Source organism: Lithobates pipiens, unplaced genomic scaffold, assembly GCF_037356315.1.
Source record: "Lithobates pipiens isolate NorthernLeopardFrog02 unplaced genomic scaffold, aLitPip1_a1.2 Scaffold_19, whole genome shotgun sequence".
Lineage (NCBI taxonomy): Eukaryota > Metazoa > Chordata > Amphibia > Anura > Ranidae > Lithobates > Lithobates pipiens.
The window spans coordinates 522758367-522779732 of NW_027507764.1; the positions used below are offsets into that span (position 1 = coordinate 522758367).

At 45.5% G+C, this 21366-nt stretch overlaps 1 protein-coding gene across 1 annotated transcript in view; it reads left to right on the forward strand.

Moving 5' to 3' along the window:
- The first annotated feature begins 3700 nt into the window (after positions 1-3700).
- LOC143998093 (voltage-dependent T-type calcium channel subunit alpha-1I-like) overlaps positions 3701-21366 on the forward strand; it is a 1330488-nt gene continuing 1312822 nt past the window's right edge. Inside the window, exon 1 of the mRNA XM_077493843.1 lies at positions 3701-3807. Coding sequence (XP_077349969.1) covers positions 3715-3807 — 93 coding nt within the window. The 5' untranslated portion in view covers positions 3701-3714. The remainder of the gene's footprint in view (positions 3808-21366) is intronic.

Sequence of the window (21366 nt, forward strand, 5' to 3'; positions counted from 1 at the left end):
GTGATGGAGCCATCCAGCCCCGTGTCAGTGATGGAGCTTCCCAGCCCCGTGTCCCAGCTGGAGCAGACAAGCCCAGGGCTAGATGTGGAGGAGGAAGAGGTGGTGGAGATCTGCACCCCACAAAGTGAGTGTCTGACAACCCAGCTTAAGGTAAACAATTAATGGCTGTATATGTTAACCAATTTTTTATCTACACGTTTTTAGGTGATGATCTGGTTGTGGAAGGACAAGCCGAGCCATTTACCTCGGACAGTGCCCACAGGCTGATTGGGCAGGTCATGGCCTGGAATGCAAGAATGGATTTGATGGAGAGCAACATCCAGGCCATGCTACACCAAATCCAGGCTATACAACAACAGCTGGTCCCTATGAGGCAGGAAATGAAGGCCATGATTGATGTTTTAGGGAGAATTTAAGCCCCTTTTCCCTAAAACACAATCGATCATGTTCTTCATTTCCTTGCCAAAAAGTTTTTAAGGTTTTTACTTGATTTTTAGAGGCCATATTTTGAAGATGCACACGGTGTGTCAACATGTGCTATGTGCCATCAGAGGATCGCAATGGACGCATTTGGTGTTTGCAAACCCTTCCTCATTCTAGTATGTGAGAGGAAGGGATTGCACACACCAAACACGTCCATTGATCACTCATGATGGTACATAGCACATGTTGACATTACCAATTTTTGGTGTGCATCTTCAAAATTTGGCTTTACCCCTTGTTTTATGTAAATAGTTAAAAATCTGATTTTATTTTTTTTATTTTTGTGATAATTGCATTTTTGATATATCTATATATTTCTATGTTTACCAAAAAAGAAAAAAAAAAAAAAAACAACAAAAAAGAATTTATAAAAATATATATATATATATATATATATATATAAAAAAATTAAAAAAAAAAAAAACAAATTCCAAAAAAAAAAAAAAAAGAATTTATAAAAAAAAAAAAAAAAAAGACACAAAAAAAAAAAAAAAGATCTAAATAAGAGGCACTGGTTGGAATGTGCACTATTAAAAAATCAAAAAAAAAAAGGTGTGTGTGTCTACTTCTTTCAATACTCAATACCAGTTTGGGAAGTCATTTTGTGTTTTCTGTCACAAAGGGCCTTATTTCCTATTGTCAAAAACCACTTTGCTATACAAATGCACTAGGACAGGAATATGCAATTAGTGGAAATCCAGCTGTTGCAGAACTACAAGTCCCATGAAGCATAGCAAGACTGACAGCCACAAGCATGAGACCCAGAGGCATGATTGACTTGTAGTTTTGCACCAGCCGGAGGTTGGCCAATTGCATATCCCTGAATTAGGAGAATGTAGGATACAAGCAACGTGAAAAGCAAACAAGAACCAAACTTCAAAATTTGAACAGACAAGACATATTTCCAGAAAAATACATTTTTATTGGTCAGCTGGCATTGGAATAGCCCCCCTACCATTAAAATAGCTGACATAGCGGTCACGCACCTCACGTGCTGTTTGGGGGGCTAAGCCAGGAAGGGCATGATCCAGCCCTGTGAGTTCTGGAAGCCTGAGTCCGGCCTCAGGCCCAATAGGCTGCAGGTACTGGTTACCTGAAAATTTCCTTAGAAAATTGTGCAGAATGCAGCAGCACAGAATCACATAGTTCAGTTTATATTCTGCAAGGTTGATGGCTGTCAGTAACAGACGGAACCGGCTGGCCATAATGTCAAAGGCACTCTCCACAACCCTTCTTGCTCTGGCCAGCCGGTAATTAAAAACCCTCCTCTCCGGGGTGAGGGTCCTTTGGGGGAAGGGTTTCATAAGATGTTCACTCAGACCGAACGCTTCATCAGCCAGAAACACAAACGGTAGACCCTCCACATTCTCGGCATCTGGTGGCAAGTCCAGGCCACCAGTGATAAGACGGTGGCAGAACTCGGTCTGCCTAAAGACTCCTCCGTCAGACATCCGGCCGTTCTTCCCCACATCCACATAAAGAAAGTCACATTGTGCCGACACCACCGCCATTAGCACCACACTATGGAACCCCTTATAATTCCAATAGTAGGACCCCTAGGGTGGGGGCACAATCCTCACATGATTCCCTTCGATCGCCCCTCCGCAGTTGGGAAAGTCCCAACGGGCAGCGAATTGGGAAGCCACAGTCTGCCATTCCTGTGGTGTGGAAGGACACTGGGGAGTCAAACACAGGGAAAAAAAAAATAGTCATTAAATAAAAACAATTCATAACAACTAAAACACCAAGCCCCAATATAGCACGAACTCGTTCCCGAGTACGTCCACTCTCCATGGCTTTCAAACGGTCGGATGGACAGACAAGCTCAACTGAACGCACTGAAGAACAGCCAGACCTATGAAGAACGACCTGAAACCCAGAAACGAGCGGACCAGAAGCGCCTAATAACAGGTACAACTGATCCATGCGTACCGAAAGACAGATATAAACCTCACAGGTAGACTGCGCTGTAGTGAACGGACAAATTAAGCTGAAGTCTGAAAAGCGCGAATCGTCTCTAACCAAACTTCTACTAACGCAAAGTCAGCAGAAGGAGCTCAAAGGGTGCTTTGCTGTGTCTTGGACTTCCTATTTCCAGTCCCGTCGTACAGTCAGCGGACTGTTCGTTCGTCGTGTGTGGCCAAGTCCGTCCATGCTAATTTTGAGCGGACTGTCCGCTGAAACTGTTTGACGAACAAAGTTGAGCGAACAGTCCCCGCGTGTGTACGCGGCCTTAATCAGAGCAATTTGTCAAAAAAGAATGACACCACAGGGATTGACAGTAGCCCAGAAGATTAGAATATAAGCACCCACAATCCCCTAATCTTCGCATAGAATGTCCATGGTTATCAAACACACACACATTTTTTTTGCTACACTCCTATAGAATCTGTTAAATGACACAAAGTACCAGTTAGCATTAGCTATTAAGCCTACAACAAAACAAACCTAAATATATACTTTTATTCATTTGTCAGGTTTAATTGTTTGTGGAGCTATGATTCATATTTGCATATACTTGCATTGAAAGATGTCTGGTGATTCTTACCTTTAATGGACAGAAAAATAAAATGGAAGCTGTCCCAACAGTCAACATTTAGGGGAAATTCCTCATCCTCAGCCTATCAGTCCAGATGTGAACATTACCCTCATTTTGTATACCTCTACCATTAGAGAAATTAGACCTAGAATTTGCAAAGCATGCACAATTGTGTTTTACATTCATCCAATGGATGCTTTATAAATAGACCTCTCAAACATCTATATTGTACTCCTTTTATAAAAAAAATATATTTTAGGTGAAGACACGTGACCTAATCTGCTGTTCTCACAAATACAATTATAAATTATGCCAGGTGGTACAGGGTCAGTGTATGTGAAAAGACCATTTGAAGGTCTGCTTACTTTTTAATTTAATTTTAACTACATTGGCATATAGTTTAAAACAAAAAAAAAGATGTATAACACTGCCTGAAAATATAGTAGTTAATGACAGAAATGACCTAAAATGTCAATTTAAAGCATGGTTCAAAAAATAACAAAAGCTATAGTTCTTATAAATTGAATAATGACTTTTATGCAACCACTTTGTATCCATGATAATTAACCTTCTGTGCTCTGACCTAATTAGTGTACTGTTACATAACAAAAAATGCATTATAGGGACAGGATAGTAATATCCTCATTGTTTGCCTTAACTTTCCTCCATTAACATGGTTTGAATGCCTAAGTATGATGGTAATCCTCCTGAACTGTGTGACCCTGGGAATGTTTCAACCATGTGAAGATGTTGATTGCTCATCAGACCGATGCCAAATTCTTCAAGTAAGTTTTCAAACCTTTTTAATGTAAACAAAATTTATGAGAAAACAGTATTTGTCTGAATCATGAATGAGGCTCATGTACTAGAATATGCTAGGAGTTCAAATGATCTCTCTAAGTACTGTACCATTTTTTACATTGTATCTTCTGTAATATGAGACCTTAACCAAAACTTGTAATACATTTTGGGTGAAGGTTTGTGTTTGGAGAACTATTTCTGAAAATGCTTCTTACCATGGCAGCCCTATATTTAAATGTAGTGCCAAGAAGGAATTCCAGCAATTTCCTACACTCAGTGATTTCACCAACCATGGTGTTGATAAAACTTATTTAAAAGCGATGGGGCTGAGATCAAAGTCTAGTAAAAAACAAAAAGCTGAGCAGCATCTGGAGATTACAGGAGGATAAATATGTTAAATATATACAGTGGGGAAAATAAGTATTTGATCCCCTGCAGATTTTGTAAGTTTGCCCAAAGAAATAGATTGTCTATAATTGTTATCATAGGTGTATTTTATATCATAGAGGCAGAATATCAACCAACAATCCAAAAGAAAAAAAAACACATAAAAATGCTATAAATTAAGTTTCAGTTCAGTAAGTGAAATAAGTATTTGATCCACAAGCAAAACATGACTTAGTACTTGGTGGAGAAACCCTTATTGGCAAGGAAAGAGGTAAGACGTTTCTTGTAGTTGCTGACCAGTTTGCAACCATCTCAGGAGTGATTTTGGTCCCCTTTTCTTTACAGATCTTCTCTAAATCCTTAAGTTTTCTTGGCTGTCACTTGGCACCTCGAAGTTTCAGCTCCCTCCATACATTTTCTATAGGATTAAGACCTGGAGACTGGCTAGGCCACTCCATGACTGTCAGGGCTGGCTTAGCCCTTCCTCCTCTGGGCTGGCCGCTCAGCTGTCGGCTATATGCCAGCTCTCTTCTCTCTCCACAGTTACCAGCTGTTCCTAATGATGATCGTGTGACCTGCCTATTTAAAGCCTTCCAGCTAATTTCTGCATTGCCTTCACGTTGGTAACATCATAAGGAACCATCTCCTGCTGTTTGTTTCAAGACTGGCTTGCTGACATCCCTCCTGGCTTCTTATCGTGCTTGCAGTTGCTTTCCTTGGATCCCTGACTTATGGACTGGCTGATTACCCGATCTGGTTTATGAACTTTGGACTGGCTGACTACCCGATCTGGCGATTGGACTCTGGCTATGCTTGACTATGCTTTTTTCTATTTACCTTTTTATTTTTATTATTAATAAACAAGTGTGATTTGATTGTACTTCTGTCTCAGTCTGTTTCATGGTTCCTGACAGTACGTGAAGGCCAGGAATTCAGAAGATACAGTCAATCCACTTGTTGGTAATATTTTTTCCAGATTGGATGAGCAAGATCACCGCATGGATCAGTTTACCTTGGCGTTACAAACGCTCCTGAATCGCACGGCTCACCTGGAATCCCCCACGATGGCTGCTCCGGTACAACCTGAGTCACAGGCCCTCCCTGCTGCTGCGCCAGTCTCTGTGCAGGCACCTGCCTCGAGTATTACCTCTAAAAGAGGTATGTCTGGTTCTGCTCCGCTTCCCCAGGGATTTGGGGGTGATCCAGTTCAATGCAGAGGGTTTCTCAATCAGGTTGAGATATACTTCGAAATGCTGCCCCAGGCGTTTCCCACGGACAGAAGCAAAGTAGGTTTCGTGATGTCTTTGCTTTCTGAGAGAGCCTTGGCCTGGGCTAACCCTCTATGGGAGATGCAAAAACTTGTTGTCTTGAGTTACCCCCAGTTTGTGGCCTCCTTTAAAAAGGGTTTTGAGCGATTGCGGAAGCCTCCCGTACGTTTGCCTCCGAGCTTTGTAGTCCCACCCATGCCTCCCTCACCTGCCATGCCTCCTGGTACGGAATTGGTCAGTGAAGATGAACCCATGCACCTGGGCTTCACGCGTCTCTGCAGATGAGAGAACCTTTAGGAGGAGGGAGAGATTGTGCCTTTATTGTGGCCAGGCAGGTCACTTTTTGAAGTCTTGTCCTACCCGTCCAGGGAACGCCCAAACCTTGAGGTCCTGTCATGGACAGACCTTAGGTGGCGTTGTTTCGTCCCCAGTTATCCAGAAGGATAAGCCCCTGGTTTTGGTCACCCTTTCTTGGGCTGAGTCGTTCATCGAGTTACAGGCTCTAATCGACTCTGGGGCTGCAAGCCTGTTCATTGATGCTGCATTTGTTTCGCAGCACTCGATTCCGCTGCAGCTGCGTGACACTCCACTTGCCATTGAGGCTCTTGATGGGAGACCTTTACAGCCTGCCCATGTGACTCATGAGACGATTCTGTTGTCCATGGCCGTAGGGGCACTTCACCATGAGATAATCCAATTCCAAGTTATTTCCTCACCCAGATTTCCGCTGGATTTGGTTATCCTTGGTTACAGAGGCACAACCCCTCTTTTGATTGGCTCCGTGCTGAGGTTCTCTCCTGGTCACCACAATGAAGTGAGACATGCTTCCTGAAGGTATCCAAGGTCCTGTGCACCGATTCACTCCCCTCCCTGCCTGAGGAGTACCGTGATTTTGGCGATGTCTTTGATAAAAGTCAAGCCGGAAGTTTGCCTCCACAGCGGCCTTATGATTGCACAATTGACCTTCAACCTGGTGCCATACCATCTTCGTGGCCGGGTTTACCCTTTGTCGGTCTTGGAGGATAAGGCCATGGAGGAGTATGTTGCTGACGCATTTTCTCGAGGTTTCATCCGCAAATCCCCATCTCCTGCTGGTGCTGGTTTCTTCTTTGTGAAAAAGAAGAGCAGTGAACTGAGACCTTGTATAGATTATAGGGGTCTCAATCGTGTCACGATTAAGAATGCCTACCCGATTCCATTGATTACTGAGTTATTTGACTGCCTCAAGGGAGCAATGGTTTTCACGAAGCTTGACCTGAGAGGGGCATACAATCTTGTGTGCATTAAGGAGGGCGACGAGTGGAAGACTGCGTTTAATACCAGAACAGGCCATTATGAATACCTGGCAATGCCTTTTGGCCTTTGTAATGCCCCGGCAGTTTTCCAGGAATTTATTAACGATGTCCTGCAAGATGTGTTGCAGTTGTGTGTGGTGGTTTATCTCGATGATATCCTCATATTTTCCAAGTCCCTGGAGAGCCACCACACAGATGTCTGTCGTGTACTTCAGAAACTAAGAGAGAACAATCTCTATTGTAAACTGGAGAAGTGCGAGTTCCATCGTGAACAGGTTACATTCCTGGGCTTTTCACTGACGGTTTTTCAATGGACCCAGAGAAACTTTCGGCAGTCCTACAGTGGCCTCGACCCGTGGGTTTACGTCCTCTGCAGCGTTTCCTGGGCTTTGCCAACTACTATCGGAAATGTATTTGTAACTTCTCATCTCTGGTCAAGCCTCTGACTGATATGACCAGAAAGGACGGTAACCCACAGAGTTGGTCTCTGGAGTCCACTAAGGCCTTTGAGACTCTCAAGGCTGCCTTTGTTTCTGCTCCTGTGTTGGCACATCCTGATCCTACGTTGCCTTTTATGCTAGAAGTTGATGCTTCTGAGACTGGAGTTGGCGCCCTTCTCTCTCAACGTCCTAACTCTGAGAGCGCTATGCATCCGTGTGGCTACTTTTCCAAGAAATTGTCACCTGCTGAGTGCAATTATGAGATTGGTGACAGAGAGCTGTTGGCGATCATTTTAGCCCTGAAAGAATGGAGACATCTCCACTGTGCCCGTTCTTATTCTTACTGACCATAAGAATCTTACATTCTTGTCTGAGGCTAAGCAACTCTCTCCCAGAAGGGCTCGATGGGCTCTTTTCTTGTCGAGCTTTAATTACATTGTCTCATTCTTACCCGGTACTAAGAATGTAAGGGCTGATGCCATGTCACAACAATTTTCCTCCACTTCCAAGTCAGAGTCGGTTCTGGTTCCTATGATTCCTCCTGATCATATCTTAGCAACGGTTCGCACCAGTCTTACTTCTCCTTTGGGTGACAAAATTCTTGCTGCTCAGGTCCATGCTCCTCCTGATAAACCTTGTGACCGCTGCTTTGTCCCAGAGAGTCTCCGTACTGCAGTGCTCCAGACTTATCATTCTCCCAAGGCAACTGGCCATCCTCGGAAGAATCAACTCATTTGGGCCATCTCCCAACAATTCTGGTGGCCTAGTCTACGGGCTGATGTTACTGCCTTCGTAGCTGCCTGTCCCCTGTGTGCTCAGAGTAAGACTCCACGACACCTTCCAGTGGGCCTCCTACAACCCATACCCAATGTAGAGAGGCCCTGGACTCACCTGTCTATCAATTTCATTGTGGAATAGCCCAACTCCCAAGGCAACACTGTTATCCTTATGGTGGTTGACTGGTTCTCAAAGATGTGTCATTGTATTCCACTTAAGAAGTTGCCCACCTCTAAGGAACTGGCTTCCATTTTTCCTGGGGAGATCTTTCTCTTACATGGGCTACCCAAGGTGATTGTCTCAGACAGGGGAAGTCAGTTTGTCTCCCGGTTCTGGCGAGCCTTTTGTGCACAGTTGGGAATTCAGCTTGCGTTCTCTTCTGTGTATCACCCGCAGTCTAATGGGGCCGCAGAACGAGCCAATCAGTCCCTTGGAGCAATTCCTACATTGCTATATTTCTGACCATCATAACAACTGGTCTGACCTATTACCTTGGGCAGAGTTTGCTCACAACAGTGCCTTGAATTCTGCCTCCCGATTGTCTCCATTTATGGCGAATTATGGTTTCCAACCTTCCATGTTGCCTGACTCGTTTGTTCCGCAGAGTATTCCTGCATTAGAGGAGCATCTCTGTGGTCTTCGTTACACTTGGGTACAAGTCCAGGAGGCTTTGCGTCATGCTAATGATAGGTACAGACTCCATGCTGACCACAGACGCCTGCCTGCGCCTTCCTACCAGGTTGGGGACAGGGTCTGGCTGTCATCTCGCAACCTCCGGCTTTGTGTTCCCTCACTGAAGTTTGCACCTCAGTTTATTGGGCCTTTCCGTTTCCTTCGCAGGATTAACCCAGTAGCTTACGCATTTGGATCTTCCTTTTAGTATGCACATCTCAAATGTGTTTCATGTCTCCTTATTGAAACCGTTGGTCTGTAACCGATTTACCACCTCGGTGCCACGTCCTCACCCTATTCAGGTTGAGAACCATGAGGAGTATGAGGTACAATCCATTGTTGACTCCCGTAGGTTCCGTGGGCGCATACAATACCTGGTGCATTGGAATGGGGAAAGGTCCAGAGGAACGCTCCTGGGTTTCATCCACTGACGTACATGCCCCTGTCCTCCTCCACGAGTTCCATAGACTGTTTCCCCTCAAGCTCGGTGGCCCTCCGAGGGAGAGGGGTCATTGGGGGTACTGTCAGGGCTGGCTTAGCCCTTCCTCTTTTGGGCTGGCCGGTCAGCTGTCGGCTAATTGCCAGCTCTCTTCTCTCTCCACAGTTACCAGCTGTTCCCGATGATGCTCGTCTGACCTGCCTATTTAAAGCCTTCCAGCTCACTCTTTCCCTTTCCTTCGCGTTGGTCACATCACAAGGAACCATCTCCTGATGTTTGTTTCAAGACTGGCTTGCTGACATCCCTCCTGGCTTCTTATCCTGCTTGCAGTTGCTCTCCTTGGATCCCTGACTTCTGGACTGGCTGATTACCCAATCTGGTTTATGAACTTTGGACTGGCTGACTACCCGATCTGGCTACTGGACTCTGGCTATGCTTGACTACGCTTTTTTCTATTTACCTTTTTATTTTTATTATTAATAAACAAGTGTGATTTGATTGTACTTCTGTCTCATTCTGTTTCATGGTTCCTGACAATGACCTTAATATGCTTCTTCTTGAGCCACTCCTTTGTTGCCTTGGTGGTATGTTTTGGGTTATTGTCATGCTGGAAAACCCATCCACGACCCATGATCAGTGTTCTGGCTGAGGGAAGAAGGTTCTCTTCCAAAATTTTACAATACATGGTCTTGTCCATTAACCCCTCAATGTGGCAAAATCAGTCTGTACCTTTAGCAGAGAAACAGCCCCAAAGCATGTTTCCTCCCCTGTGCTTGACTGTAGGGATAGTGTTCTTAGGGAAGAAAATTGCTGACTATGAGCCTAAAAACACCATCCTTACAGTCCAGCATGGAGATGGAAACATTATGCTTTGGGGCTGTTTCTCTGCTAAAAGGTACAGGCCAACTTTGCTGCATTGAGGGGCCATGTATGGTAAAATATTGGATGAGAACCTTCTTCCCTCAGCCAGAATACTGAAAATGGGTTGTGGATGGGTCTTCCAGCATTACAATAACCCAAAATATAGCACCAAGGCAACAAAGGAGTGGCTCAAGAAGGAGCACATTAAGATCACAGAGCTGCCAATCTAGTCTCCAGACTTTAATCCTATAGAAAATGTATGGAGGGAGCTGAAACTTGCCAAGCAACAGCCAAGAAACCTTAAAGATTTAGAGAAGATCTGAAAAAAAATAGTGGACCAAAATCCTTCTTCAGATGTGTGCAAACCTGTTCACCAACTACAAGAAACATCTTACCTCTTTGCTTGCCAAGAAGGGTTTCTCCGCTAACTACTAAGTCATGTTTTGGGGATCTTGGGGATCAAATACCTTTTTCACTCACTGAACTGCAACTTAATTTATAGCATTTGTTGCATGTGATTTTTTCTGGATTTTTGTTTGATATTCTGTCTCTATAATTTAAAATACACCTATGATAAAAATTATAGACCCTTCATTCCTTTGTATGTGGTCAAACTTACAAAATCTGCAGGGAATCAAATATGTATTTCCCCCACTGTAAGTGCACCCTAGAGAGATATATTTACAGTATATAGTTTTGCATCCATTTCCCTATAAAATCATCAAACAAAATCAAATCAAATGTGATAGACATTGTAGTGTCTATACTCCTGTACCACTATTATAATCAAGAGTGGATTATGCTATACTGGGTCTACAAGCACAATAAGCATATTACATTTCATTTTCACAGGAAACTGTTAAGATTAACTTACATTGTGGAAAGCCATTAACTGCTAACTGAGTGTAGTACATGTAACAATGCACACTTATGGCCAAACAATTGGTATACAATCTGAAAACTCCCAAATAGCAGATATTTCAATGACTTCAAAGTCAATCCTACATGTTGCTAATGTATATTGAGGCACCACCTCTTTCTTCAGAATGATAATAGTCATCAGAGGCAAAGCCTTCAAACTGCATATTTAGATAAATAATTCATAGATTTCATGTGCTGAAGGTCTATGCAATGACCAGTCTTGAAAAGATTCTGCTCCCATTAAATTTAACTCAGTTTTATGCATTTAACCACTTAACAACAGGCCCATAGCCGAATGACGGCTACAAGGCGGTTGCTTAACTCTGAGAGGCCGTCATATGACATCCTCTCAGAATTCCGCTCTCGCGCGTTCCCTGGGGCGCGCACTCGAGAGCATCTGTGACCACTGGGTCCAAAGGACCCGGCGCATAACGGATCACGGTAAACGCCCGGTGATCGCTCCATCAAATGCGATCGGTACAGCGGAGGGGGGAGAGATCGGTGTCAGCAGAGCTGTGGGCTGGATCTGCAATACCCAGCCATACTCGATGATACCCTGCAATACCCAGCCATACTCGGTGATACTCTGCAATACTCAGCCATACCCAGTGATACTCTGCAATACCCAGCCATACTCGGCCATGCTCAGCCATACTCTGATACCCTGCAATACCCAGCCATACTCGGCCATGCTCAGTCATACTCGGTGATACCCTGCAATACCCAGCCATACTCGGCCATGCTCAGCCATACTCGGTGATACCCGGCCATGCTCGGCCATGCTTAGCTGTACTCGGCCTCTGTATGTGGCCAGGCTGTGGAATTCTCACACATGTGGTATCGCCGTACTCAGGAGGAGTAGGAGAATCTATTTTGGAGTGTAGTTTTTGGTTATGTACATGCTATGTGTTAGAAATTTTGTATAAATGGACAACTTTGTGTTAAAAAGAAAAAAGCATTTTAACCACTTCCCGGCCGTCGGCCGGCATATGATGTCCTTGAATTTGTGCGGGGATATCTGAATGATGCCTGTAGCTACAGGCATCATTCATATATCAGCTTTTTCAGCCGGCGATTCCCTACATCATCAGAACAATCATAGCTGCTGTTCTGCTGCTTGATCGTTCTTACAGGACACCCCCCACCCCTCCCGCCACCCTCCAGTGCTTCTCCCGACTCGCCAATACGATCAAAGCCAGAATCATTTTTTTTTGTTTGTTTTTTCAGGCTTCCCAGCCTAGAGGTGAGATGCGGGATCTTATTGACCCCATATCTCACTGTAAAGAGGACCGGTCATGCCATATTCCTATTACAAGGGATGTTTACATTCCTTTTAATAGGAATAAAAGTGATCAAAAAATGTATTTTTGGGGAAAAAATGTCAAACTAAAATAAATAAAATAAAATGAACAATAAAAAAAATAAAAGTAAAGCGCCCCTGTCCCCATGTGCTCGCATGCAGTAGTGAACGCATATGTAAGTCCCGCCCACATATGAAAACGGTGTTCAAACCACACATGTGCTGTATCGCTGCGAACTTTAGAGCGAGAGCAATAATTCTAGCCCTAGACCTCCTCTGTAACTCAAAACATGTAACAAGTAAAAAAATTTAAAGCGTCGCCTATGGGGATTTTTACGTAGCGATGTTTGGCGCCATTCCACGAGCGTGTGCAATTTTAAAGAGTGACATGCTAGGTATCTATTTACTCAGCATAACTTCATCTTTCACATTATGCAAAAACATTGGGCTAACTTTACTGTTTTGTTTTTTTAAAGCACAGAACAGTTTTTTTTCCAAAAAAAAATGTGTTTGGAAAATTGCTGCGCAAATACCGTGCATGATAAAAAGTTGCAATGACCACTATTGTATTCTCTAGGGTATTTGCTAAAAAAATATATATAATGTTTTGGTGTTCTATGTAATTTTCTAGCAAATAAATAATGATTTTTACATGTAGGAGAGAAATGTCAGAATTGGCCTGGGTGCTCCAGAGCGGCTGATGGCGCTCCCTGCATGTTGGGCCTCTGTATGTGGCCATGCTGTGTAAAAGTCTCACACATGTGGTATCGCCATACTCGGGAGTAATAGCAGAATGTGTTTTGGGGTGTAATTTGTGGTATGCATATGCTGTGTGTGAGAAATAAACTCATAATATGACAATTTTGTGAAAAAAAAAGGAAAAAAAATCTTGATATTGCAAAGAATTGTAGGAAAAAAATTACAACTTCAAAAAACTCATCATGTCTTTTACTAAATACCTTGGAATGTCTTCTTTCCAAAAAGGGGTCATTTGGGGGGTATTTGTAATTTTATGGCATGTTAGGCTCTCAAGAAATGAGATAGGCCTTCAGGTGTGATCAATTTTCAGATATTGGAACCATAGCTTGTGGACTCTATAACTTTCACAAAGACCAAATAATATCCACCAATTTATACTTATTTTTACCAAAGATATGTAGTAGTATAAATTTTGGCCAAAATTTATGAAGAAAAATTACTAATCTGCTTTTTTATTTTATAGTACAAAAAATAAAAAATAAAACAGCAGTGATTAAATACCACCAGGAGAAAGCTCTATCTGTGTGAAAAAAGGACAAACGTTTCATATGGGTACAGTGTTGCATGACTGAGTAATTGTCATTCAAAATGTGAGAGCACCGAAAGCTGAAAATTGGTCTGGATATTAAGGGTGTTTAAGTACCCAATGGTCAAGTGGTTAAAGTTTAATTTTGTTAATTGGGATTCACTTTTCACAAATGTATGCTTTATCTCAACCAATTATCAGTTTTGTGTTTAAAGCTAGTGCCTCTTTAATAGGGATGGCCGAACGGTTCACCCGGCGGTCGGTTCGCGGCAAATTTTGGCTGTTCGTGGTCCGCCCGATCGGCGGACTATTGCCGCTGTTCACTCGGCGGAGTTCCATGTTTACTGTGTAAAAGAACTTTGACCTATGATGACACATCCTTCATGTGGTACAGGACAGCCAATGGAGACATTACAGCACATGGACACTTGGACATTCCCCCTTACTTATAAATAGACCCGATCCGGCGGCCATTTTACATTCTTTCGTATGTCACTATAGGGAAAGGTTGCTGTGTGGAGCAGGGAGAGACTGCAGTGACCCAAATCGCTAGCTATTAGGTCCACAAAAGTTCTTTTAAGGACTGGTATGGTATAGGTGTTAGGTGTAGTTCAGGATATAGGTTTGAGGCACTGCTATTCAAGTCATTGTTGCAGCAGCCTGTCTTTTGTCAGTGTAGAGAGAGGGACAGGACGCTGTGTGCAGCAGGGACAGTCAGTTTAATCATTAGCTGTTGCTATTAGGTCCACAAAAGTCCTTTTCAGGACTGGTATGGTAAAGTAGTACAGGATATCGTTTTGAGTGCTCTTCAAGTTATTGTTGCAGCAGCCTGTGTTTTGTCAGTTTAAATAGGGACAGGCAGGAAGCTGTGTGTGGCAATGAGGGACAGTGAGTTTAATCAGTAGCTGTTACTATTAGATCCACAAAGGTTCTTTTCAGGACTGGTATGGTAATAGGCTTGTACACGTATAATATTCTTTCTTCCAAATATAGAAAGAATATTATACTTGACTGCTGCCCTTCTGCTGCAGTAGTCCTTTATGAGTATAGGGACTGAGGTACAGTCTGCTAATCACAACCTACTAGTTCCACAAAGGTCCTTATAAGGACTGGTAAGGTATAGTGTACTACAGTACATAGGGTTGAGTGAGGTACAGTCTGCTATTCCTTAAGGACTGGTATAGGTCCACAATATATAGGGTTGAGGTGCACTACTACTGACTGCTGCCCTATTCTGCAGCAGTCCTTTATCAGTATAGGGACTGAGGTACAGTCTGCTAATCACAACCTACTAGTTCCACAAAGGTCCTTATAAGGACTGGTAAGGTATAGTGTACTACAGTGCATAGGGTTGAGTGAGGTACAGTCTGCTATTCCTTAAGGACTGGTATAGGTCCACAATATATAGGGTTGAGGTGCACTACTGCTGACTGCTGCCCTATTCTGCAGCAGTCCTTTATCAGTATAGGGACTGAGATACAGTCTGCTAATCACAACCTACTAGTTCCACAAAGGTCCTTATAAGGACTGGTAAGGTATAGTGTACTACAGTACATAGGGTTAAGTGAGGTACAGTCTGCTATTCCTTAAGGACTTGTATAGGTCCACAATCTATAGGGTTGAGGTGCACTACTGCTGACTGCTGCCCTATTTTGCAGAAGTCCTTTATCAATATAGGGACAGAGTTTTGTCACAGGGTCATTTAAAAAATGACAGGCAGAGGAAGAGGCAGGCCCTTCCGCAGGGTTGGTAGGGGTAGGGCAGGAGCAACAGGCTTGAGCCAAAGTGGGAAGTTGCAGAAGGTGCGTTCAATTACTTTAAAGGACGCACCAGACTTGGTTGAGTGGCTCACTCAGCCTTACTCTTCTGCACCCTCCTCATCCTCTCGATCTGCACCCTCTTCTTCACTCTCTGCTATGTGCACCCCCAAAGACACTACCACCAATAACACCACCACCACCACCACATACCTTCCGCTTGAGTCACAGGAGTTTTTTTCTGATCCATATCAAGACATTTCTGATGCACAGCCACTCTTGGCATTGGATCAGGAAGAGGAGGTAGCAACAACCGCCACTCAGCAGTCTGACGACAGTACCCAGATCAGCCCAAGGAGGAGGTTGGTCCCCGGTGTTGCTGCCTACTCCGAGATCTCTACTTATAGCGGTGGGGAAGGTGACGTCGATGATGACGTGTCTAGTGATGTCACGTGGGTGCCCACAAGAGAGGAAGAGGAGGGGAGTTCAGAGGGAGATATGGACCAGCAGATAGGGAGGAGAAACAGGAATAACTTACATTGCACATGAGGGACAAAGCAGACTGCTAATGTATCAGGAGCGAGTCATCGACCATGTACGGTCACATCTGGCGCTCCCAGGACACCGGCACATGGCTCCGCAGTGTAGGCTTTTTTTAACGTGTCCGCTGCTGACAATAGCGTTGCCATCTGCAATCTTTGCAGTCAACGCATTAGTCGCAGTAAGCCCAACACTCACCTAGGGACGACCGCCTTAAGAAGGCACATGAGCAGCCATTACCGAACCCAGTGGGAGCAACGGAACACACAAAGCCACACTCAAGGCTCTCACCGTCCAGCCTCGTCTTCTACTTCTTCTCCTCTCTCCTCACAATTGTCTTCCACTCCACCTTCCATAACGCCAAGCTCACGTTTGCAAAAAGGCAGGCTTCCGTGGGCCTAATGTTCGAGCGTAAAAAAATGATGACGCCGGATAACCCTCTTGCCCAACGGTTGACGGCTAGCTTGTCAGAACTGATAGCCCGCCAACTACTGCCATATAAACTGGTGGACTCGGAGGCCTTTTGAAAATTTGTGGCCATTGGAACACCACAATGGAAGGTCCCAGGAAGGAAGTATTTCTCAGAGAAGGGCACCCCAGAGCTATATGGCCATGTTCAGCGGCAAGTGAATGTATCTCTGGCACACAGTGGCACACAGTGTCGGTGCCAAGATACATCTGACCACAGACACGTGATCTAGCAAACACGGGCAGGGAAGGTATATCACTTTTACTGCCCACTGGGTGAACCTTCTGACGGCCGTCAAGCATGCAACCCGTGGCACCCGTGTAGATTTGGTTTTACCGCCGCGGATTGCATGCAGGCCTGGCTCTTCTTCTCCTCCTCTTACTCCATCCTCCTCCCTCTCCTCCTCGGCTGACTCCTCCTTTTCCACTGCTAGCGTTTCTTCCGATGCGCCGCCCAAGCTCCCCAGAACCTATTCCACATGCCAGGTGAGACGTTGCCATGCCGTGCTGCGTCTGTTGTGCCTGGAAGCCAAGAGCCACACTGGCCCGGCACTCCTTACAGCTTTGCGTTCACAGGCAGATCAGTGGCTAACACCGCTCAATTTGACAGTTGGTAAAGTGGTGTGTGACAATGGTGCCAATCTGCTTAGTGCATTGAAACAGGGCAAAATTACGCACGCGCCATGCATGGCACACGTCTTAAACTTGGTCGTGCATCGATTTGTTGTCAAAAACCCTGGGGTCCAGGACATCTTGCGGCAGGCAAGGAAAATCTCGGCCCATTTCAGAAGATCTTACACGGCCATGGCTCGCCTTGCTAACATTCAGCGGCGACACAATCTGCCGGTCAGACGTCTTATTTGCGATTGCCCAACGCAATGGAACTCAACCTTCTATATGCTTGATAGGCTGCTCCAGCAGAAACGTGCAGTTAACGTCTACCTGTATTAACTCTGCGACAGAACAGGTTCTGGGGAGCTGGGTTTTTTTTCACCGCGCCAGTGGCTGCTCATGCGCGACGCATGCAGACTTCTGCGGCCATTTGAGGAGATCACCAAACTGGTCAGTCGCAGCCATGGCGCCATCAGTGACATGGTACCTTATGCCTTCTTTATGGAGCGTGCATTGTGTCGTGTCATTGATCAAGCTGTGGAGGAGCAGGAGCGGGAAGATGAGGAAGTCGCAATGCTGGATGAATTCCCAGGGGGGGATACTCTATCTGAGACAAGTGAACAACAGGAGTCTGAAGAGGAGTCAGAGGAGGATGGTGCCGGGCGGATGAGGAGGAGCAAGAAGAGCATGCTTTAAACCTTTCTGGGATCCCTGTTGTTGTGCGTGGATGGGGAGAGGAGAATGAAGAGGACGACATTATCCTGGATGATGAGCAGGAGCCAGGCCATCACACCGCTTCCAGTTTAGTGCAAATGGGGGCATTCATGCTCCAGTGTTTTAACAGGGACCCCCGTATAAAAAGCATAAGGGTCAAGGACCAGTACTGGGTGGCAACGTACTTAGACCCCCGGTACAAACACAAAGAAATGTTACCACCGTCACAGAGGGCTGTCAGAATGGAGCACTTCCAGGCCTTGCTTCAAGAAATGCTGCATTCTGCTTTTGCGTACGCTGTCAGAGGAGCAATTCCTACTCCCAGAGAAGGAGTTGCGGGTACCAATCCAACAGCGCCTGCAAGAAGAGGCCAGTTTGAAGATGTGTTGGTGACTTCTGATATGAGGTCATTCTTTCAGCCGACCCATCAACAGGTGTCATCCGGATCCAGCATCAGGGAACGCCTAGACCGTCAGGTGTCCGACTACATCGGGTTAACGGCCGATGTGGACGCTCTGAGGAGTGATGAACCCCTGGACTACTAGGTGGGCAGGCTTGACCTCTGGCCAGAGCTTGCCCAATATGCAATGGAACTGTTGGCTTGCCCCTCGTCCAGTGTCCTGTCCGAAAGGACGTTCAGCGCAGCAGGGGGATCGTGACCGATAAGTGTACTCGCCTAGCTCACGACAGTGTTAACTACCTCACATTTCTAAAAATGAATGATGCATGGATCTCAGAGGAATTCAACACATGTGACCAGTAGACCATGTATATGTCTATAAACGATTTTTTTAATCGAGCACACAGACCTTCTTTCTTCATTTGGCTCACTTCCTTGTCCAAAAAAGCACACTGTACTATATGACCGTACCCTCCTGTTTGAAAAGGTTGAGCGGTGTCATATTTCTACTGGGGCTGCTTATTATGAGGGGCTCCCACCATCCCTGTGCTGTGCTGACTTCCTCCTGGGGCTGTTTATTATGAGGGGCTCCCACCATCCCTGTGCTGTGCTCATTATGAGGGACTCCCACCATCCCTGTGCTGTGCTGACTTCCTCCTGGGGCTGCTTATTATGAGGGGCTCCCACCATCCCTGTGCTATGCTGACTTACTCCTGGGGCTGTACCTCTGCTGTGCATATTATGAGGGGCTCCCACCATCCCTGTGCTATGCTGACTTCCTCCTGGGGCTGCTTATTATGAGGGGCTCTCACCATCCCTGTGCTGTGCTGACTTCCTCCTGGGGCTGCTTATTATGAGGGGCTCCCACCATCCCTTTGCTGTGCTGACTTCCTCCTGGGGCTGTACCTCTGCTGTGCATATTATGAGGGGCTCCCACCATCCCTGTGCTATGCACATTATGAGGGGCTCCCACCATCCCTGTGCTATGCTGACTTCCTCCTGGGGCTGCTTATTATGAGGGGCTCCCACCATCCCTGTGCTGTGCTGACTTCCTCCTAGGGCTGCTTATTATGAGGGGCTCCCACCATCCCTGTGCTATGCTGACTTCCTCCTGGGGCTGTACCTCTGCTGTGCATATTATGAGGGGCTCCCATCATCCCTGTGCTCTGCTGACTTCCTCTTGGGGCTGCTTATTATAAGGGGCTCCCACCATCCCTGTACTATGCTGACTTACTCCTGGGGCTGTACCTCTGCTGTGCATATTATGAGGGGCTCCCACCATCCCTGTGCTATGCTGACTTCCTCCTGGGGCTGCTTATTATGAGGGGCTCCCACCATCCCTGTGCTGTGCTGACTTCCTCCTGGAGCTGCTTATTATGAGGGGCTCCCACCATCCCTTTGCTGTGCTGACTTCCTCCTGGGGCTGTACCTCTGCTGTGCACATTATGAGGGGCTCCCACCATCCCTGTGCTATGCTGACTTACTCCTGGGGCTGCTTAGGGTGCAAGTGTCAGTGCTGTATATCACAGTGCTGGTGTCAGTGCTGTATATCACGGTGCTGGTGTCAGTGCTTTATGTCACGCTGCTGATGTCAGTGCTCTCTATCACGGTGCTGGTGTCAGATCACTCTATCACGGTGCAGGTGTCATTGCTGTATGTCACGCTGCTAATGTCAGTGCTCTCTATCACGGTGCTGGTGTCAGATCACTCTATCATGGTACAGGGGTCATTGCTTTATGTCACGCTGCTGGTGTCAGTGCTCTCTATCACGGAGCTGGTGTCAGATCACTCTATCACGGTGCAGGTGTCATTGCTTTATGTCACACTGCTGATGTCAGTGCTCTCTATCACGGTGCTGGTGTAAGATGACTCTATCACGGTGCAGGTGTCATTGCTGTATGTCACGCTGCTGGTGATCATCTCCTGCACCCTCTTCTTTGCCTACCCTGACCTTCCCTCTCCTCCATTGCCTTCATGCGCTCCACAGTCCTGAATTGTCAGAATTTCACATATAAAAAAAGAATGCTTGTAGTTGTCGATCCCAGATTCACCTCATACATGTGTTATGTCATTGTCCATGTGGTGGGACTATGTTTGCACAGCTAGTAATTATTTTGTGGCTACAAATTTGACCTGTAGGTTTGCAAAGTTCGCCTCCCATTGAAGTCAATGGGGCCCGCTGCGAACGTTACGGTTCGCGAACTATCGGCCGCGTCGCAAAACGTCCCGTCGGAAGTTCGTCCATCACTATTCAAGATAGGGATATAGTTAGCCGCATACAGAGTCGACAGTGATGCTGTAAGTTTTACACCCAGATACCCAAGCTCCCTCTCACACCAAAGGAAAGGGATTGAAGGTTGAATTGCCTGTTCTTTTTTTTTTTTGTCATAGTTATATTTAAGATCTCTGACTTTGATATATTAATTTTGAAATTTGTCATCTTCCCATATCCATTCAATTCCTTCATTATGTTGGGTATTGTTGTCCTGGGGTTTGAAATATAAAATAATATGTCGTCTGCATATGAACTTTTTAAAAACCTTTTGCAAGTTATCAGTTTAGAGTTGCACAAGAGGTCTGCCACAAAAACTATTGCTCTCATTCTGAGGTTTGTGATGATACCTCACATGTGTGATGTGATTGTCATTTATTGGGGGGGGGGGGGGGGTGCATTCAAATATATTATATATTTGTTCTTTCTTTAGATTTGTAATGCTGTCGTGTGTGTGTGTTTTTTTTTAAATAATCGCCCCATTATTATTCATCAGAAGGGATGATCAACATCCCTTGTGATTGCATGCCATGGCAGATCCTCTTTACGGCGATATCTTTTTCCTTTTGGCCTCCAAAGCATCTAATCAAACCGAGATTGGGTTGTTTAACCACTTCCCACCCGGCCAATGTATATATACGGCCGGGTGGGAGCCGCCTGCTCCTGATAGGACGTTCAGGAACGTCATTCAGGAGCAGCGGGATCGCGCGCGCGCGCGCCCGCGCAGCGGCGCGATCCCGATGTGCTCGTGTCACCCGGACACGGCACATCTCAGATCGGCAGGAGGGCTCTGTGATTGGCCCTCCTGATCACATGACGGCCGTGTCCAATCACGGCCGTCATGTGATGTAAACAAACAGCCGGTTGCTAGGCAATCGGCTCTCCTCTCCTCACACGGAAGTCACCGCTGAGAAGAGGAGAGCAGAACGCTGCAGCCGGCTGATGATCAGTGAGTATGGGCTGCTTTTCACAGCTTTTTACTCACTGATTATCAGTGTAGTGTAAACACACAACACACCACACAGTGAAAACACAGTCCCCACATATGTCCCCAAAACACACATGTCCCCAAAACATACATGTCCCCAAATAATAAAAACACATGTCCCTAATAATAAAAACATGTCCCCCACAT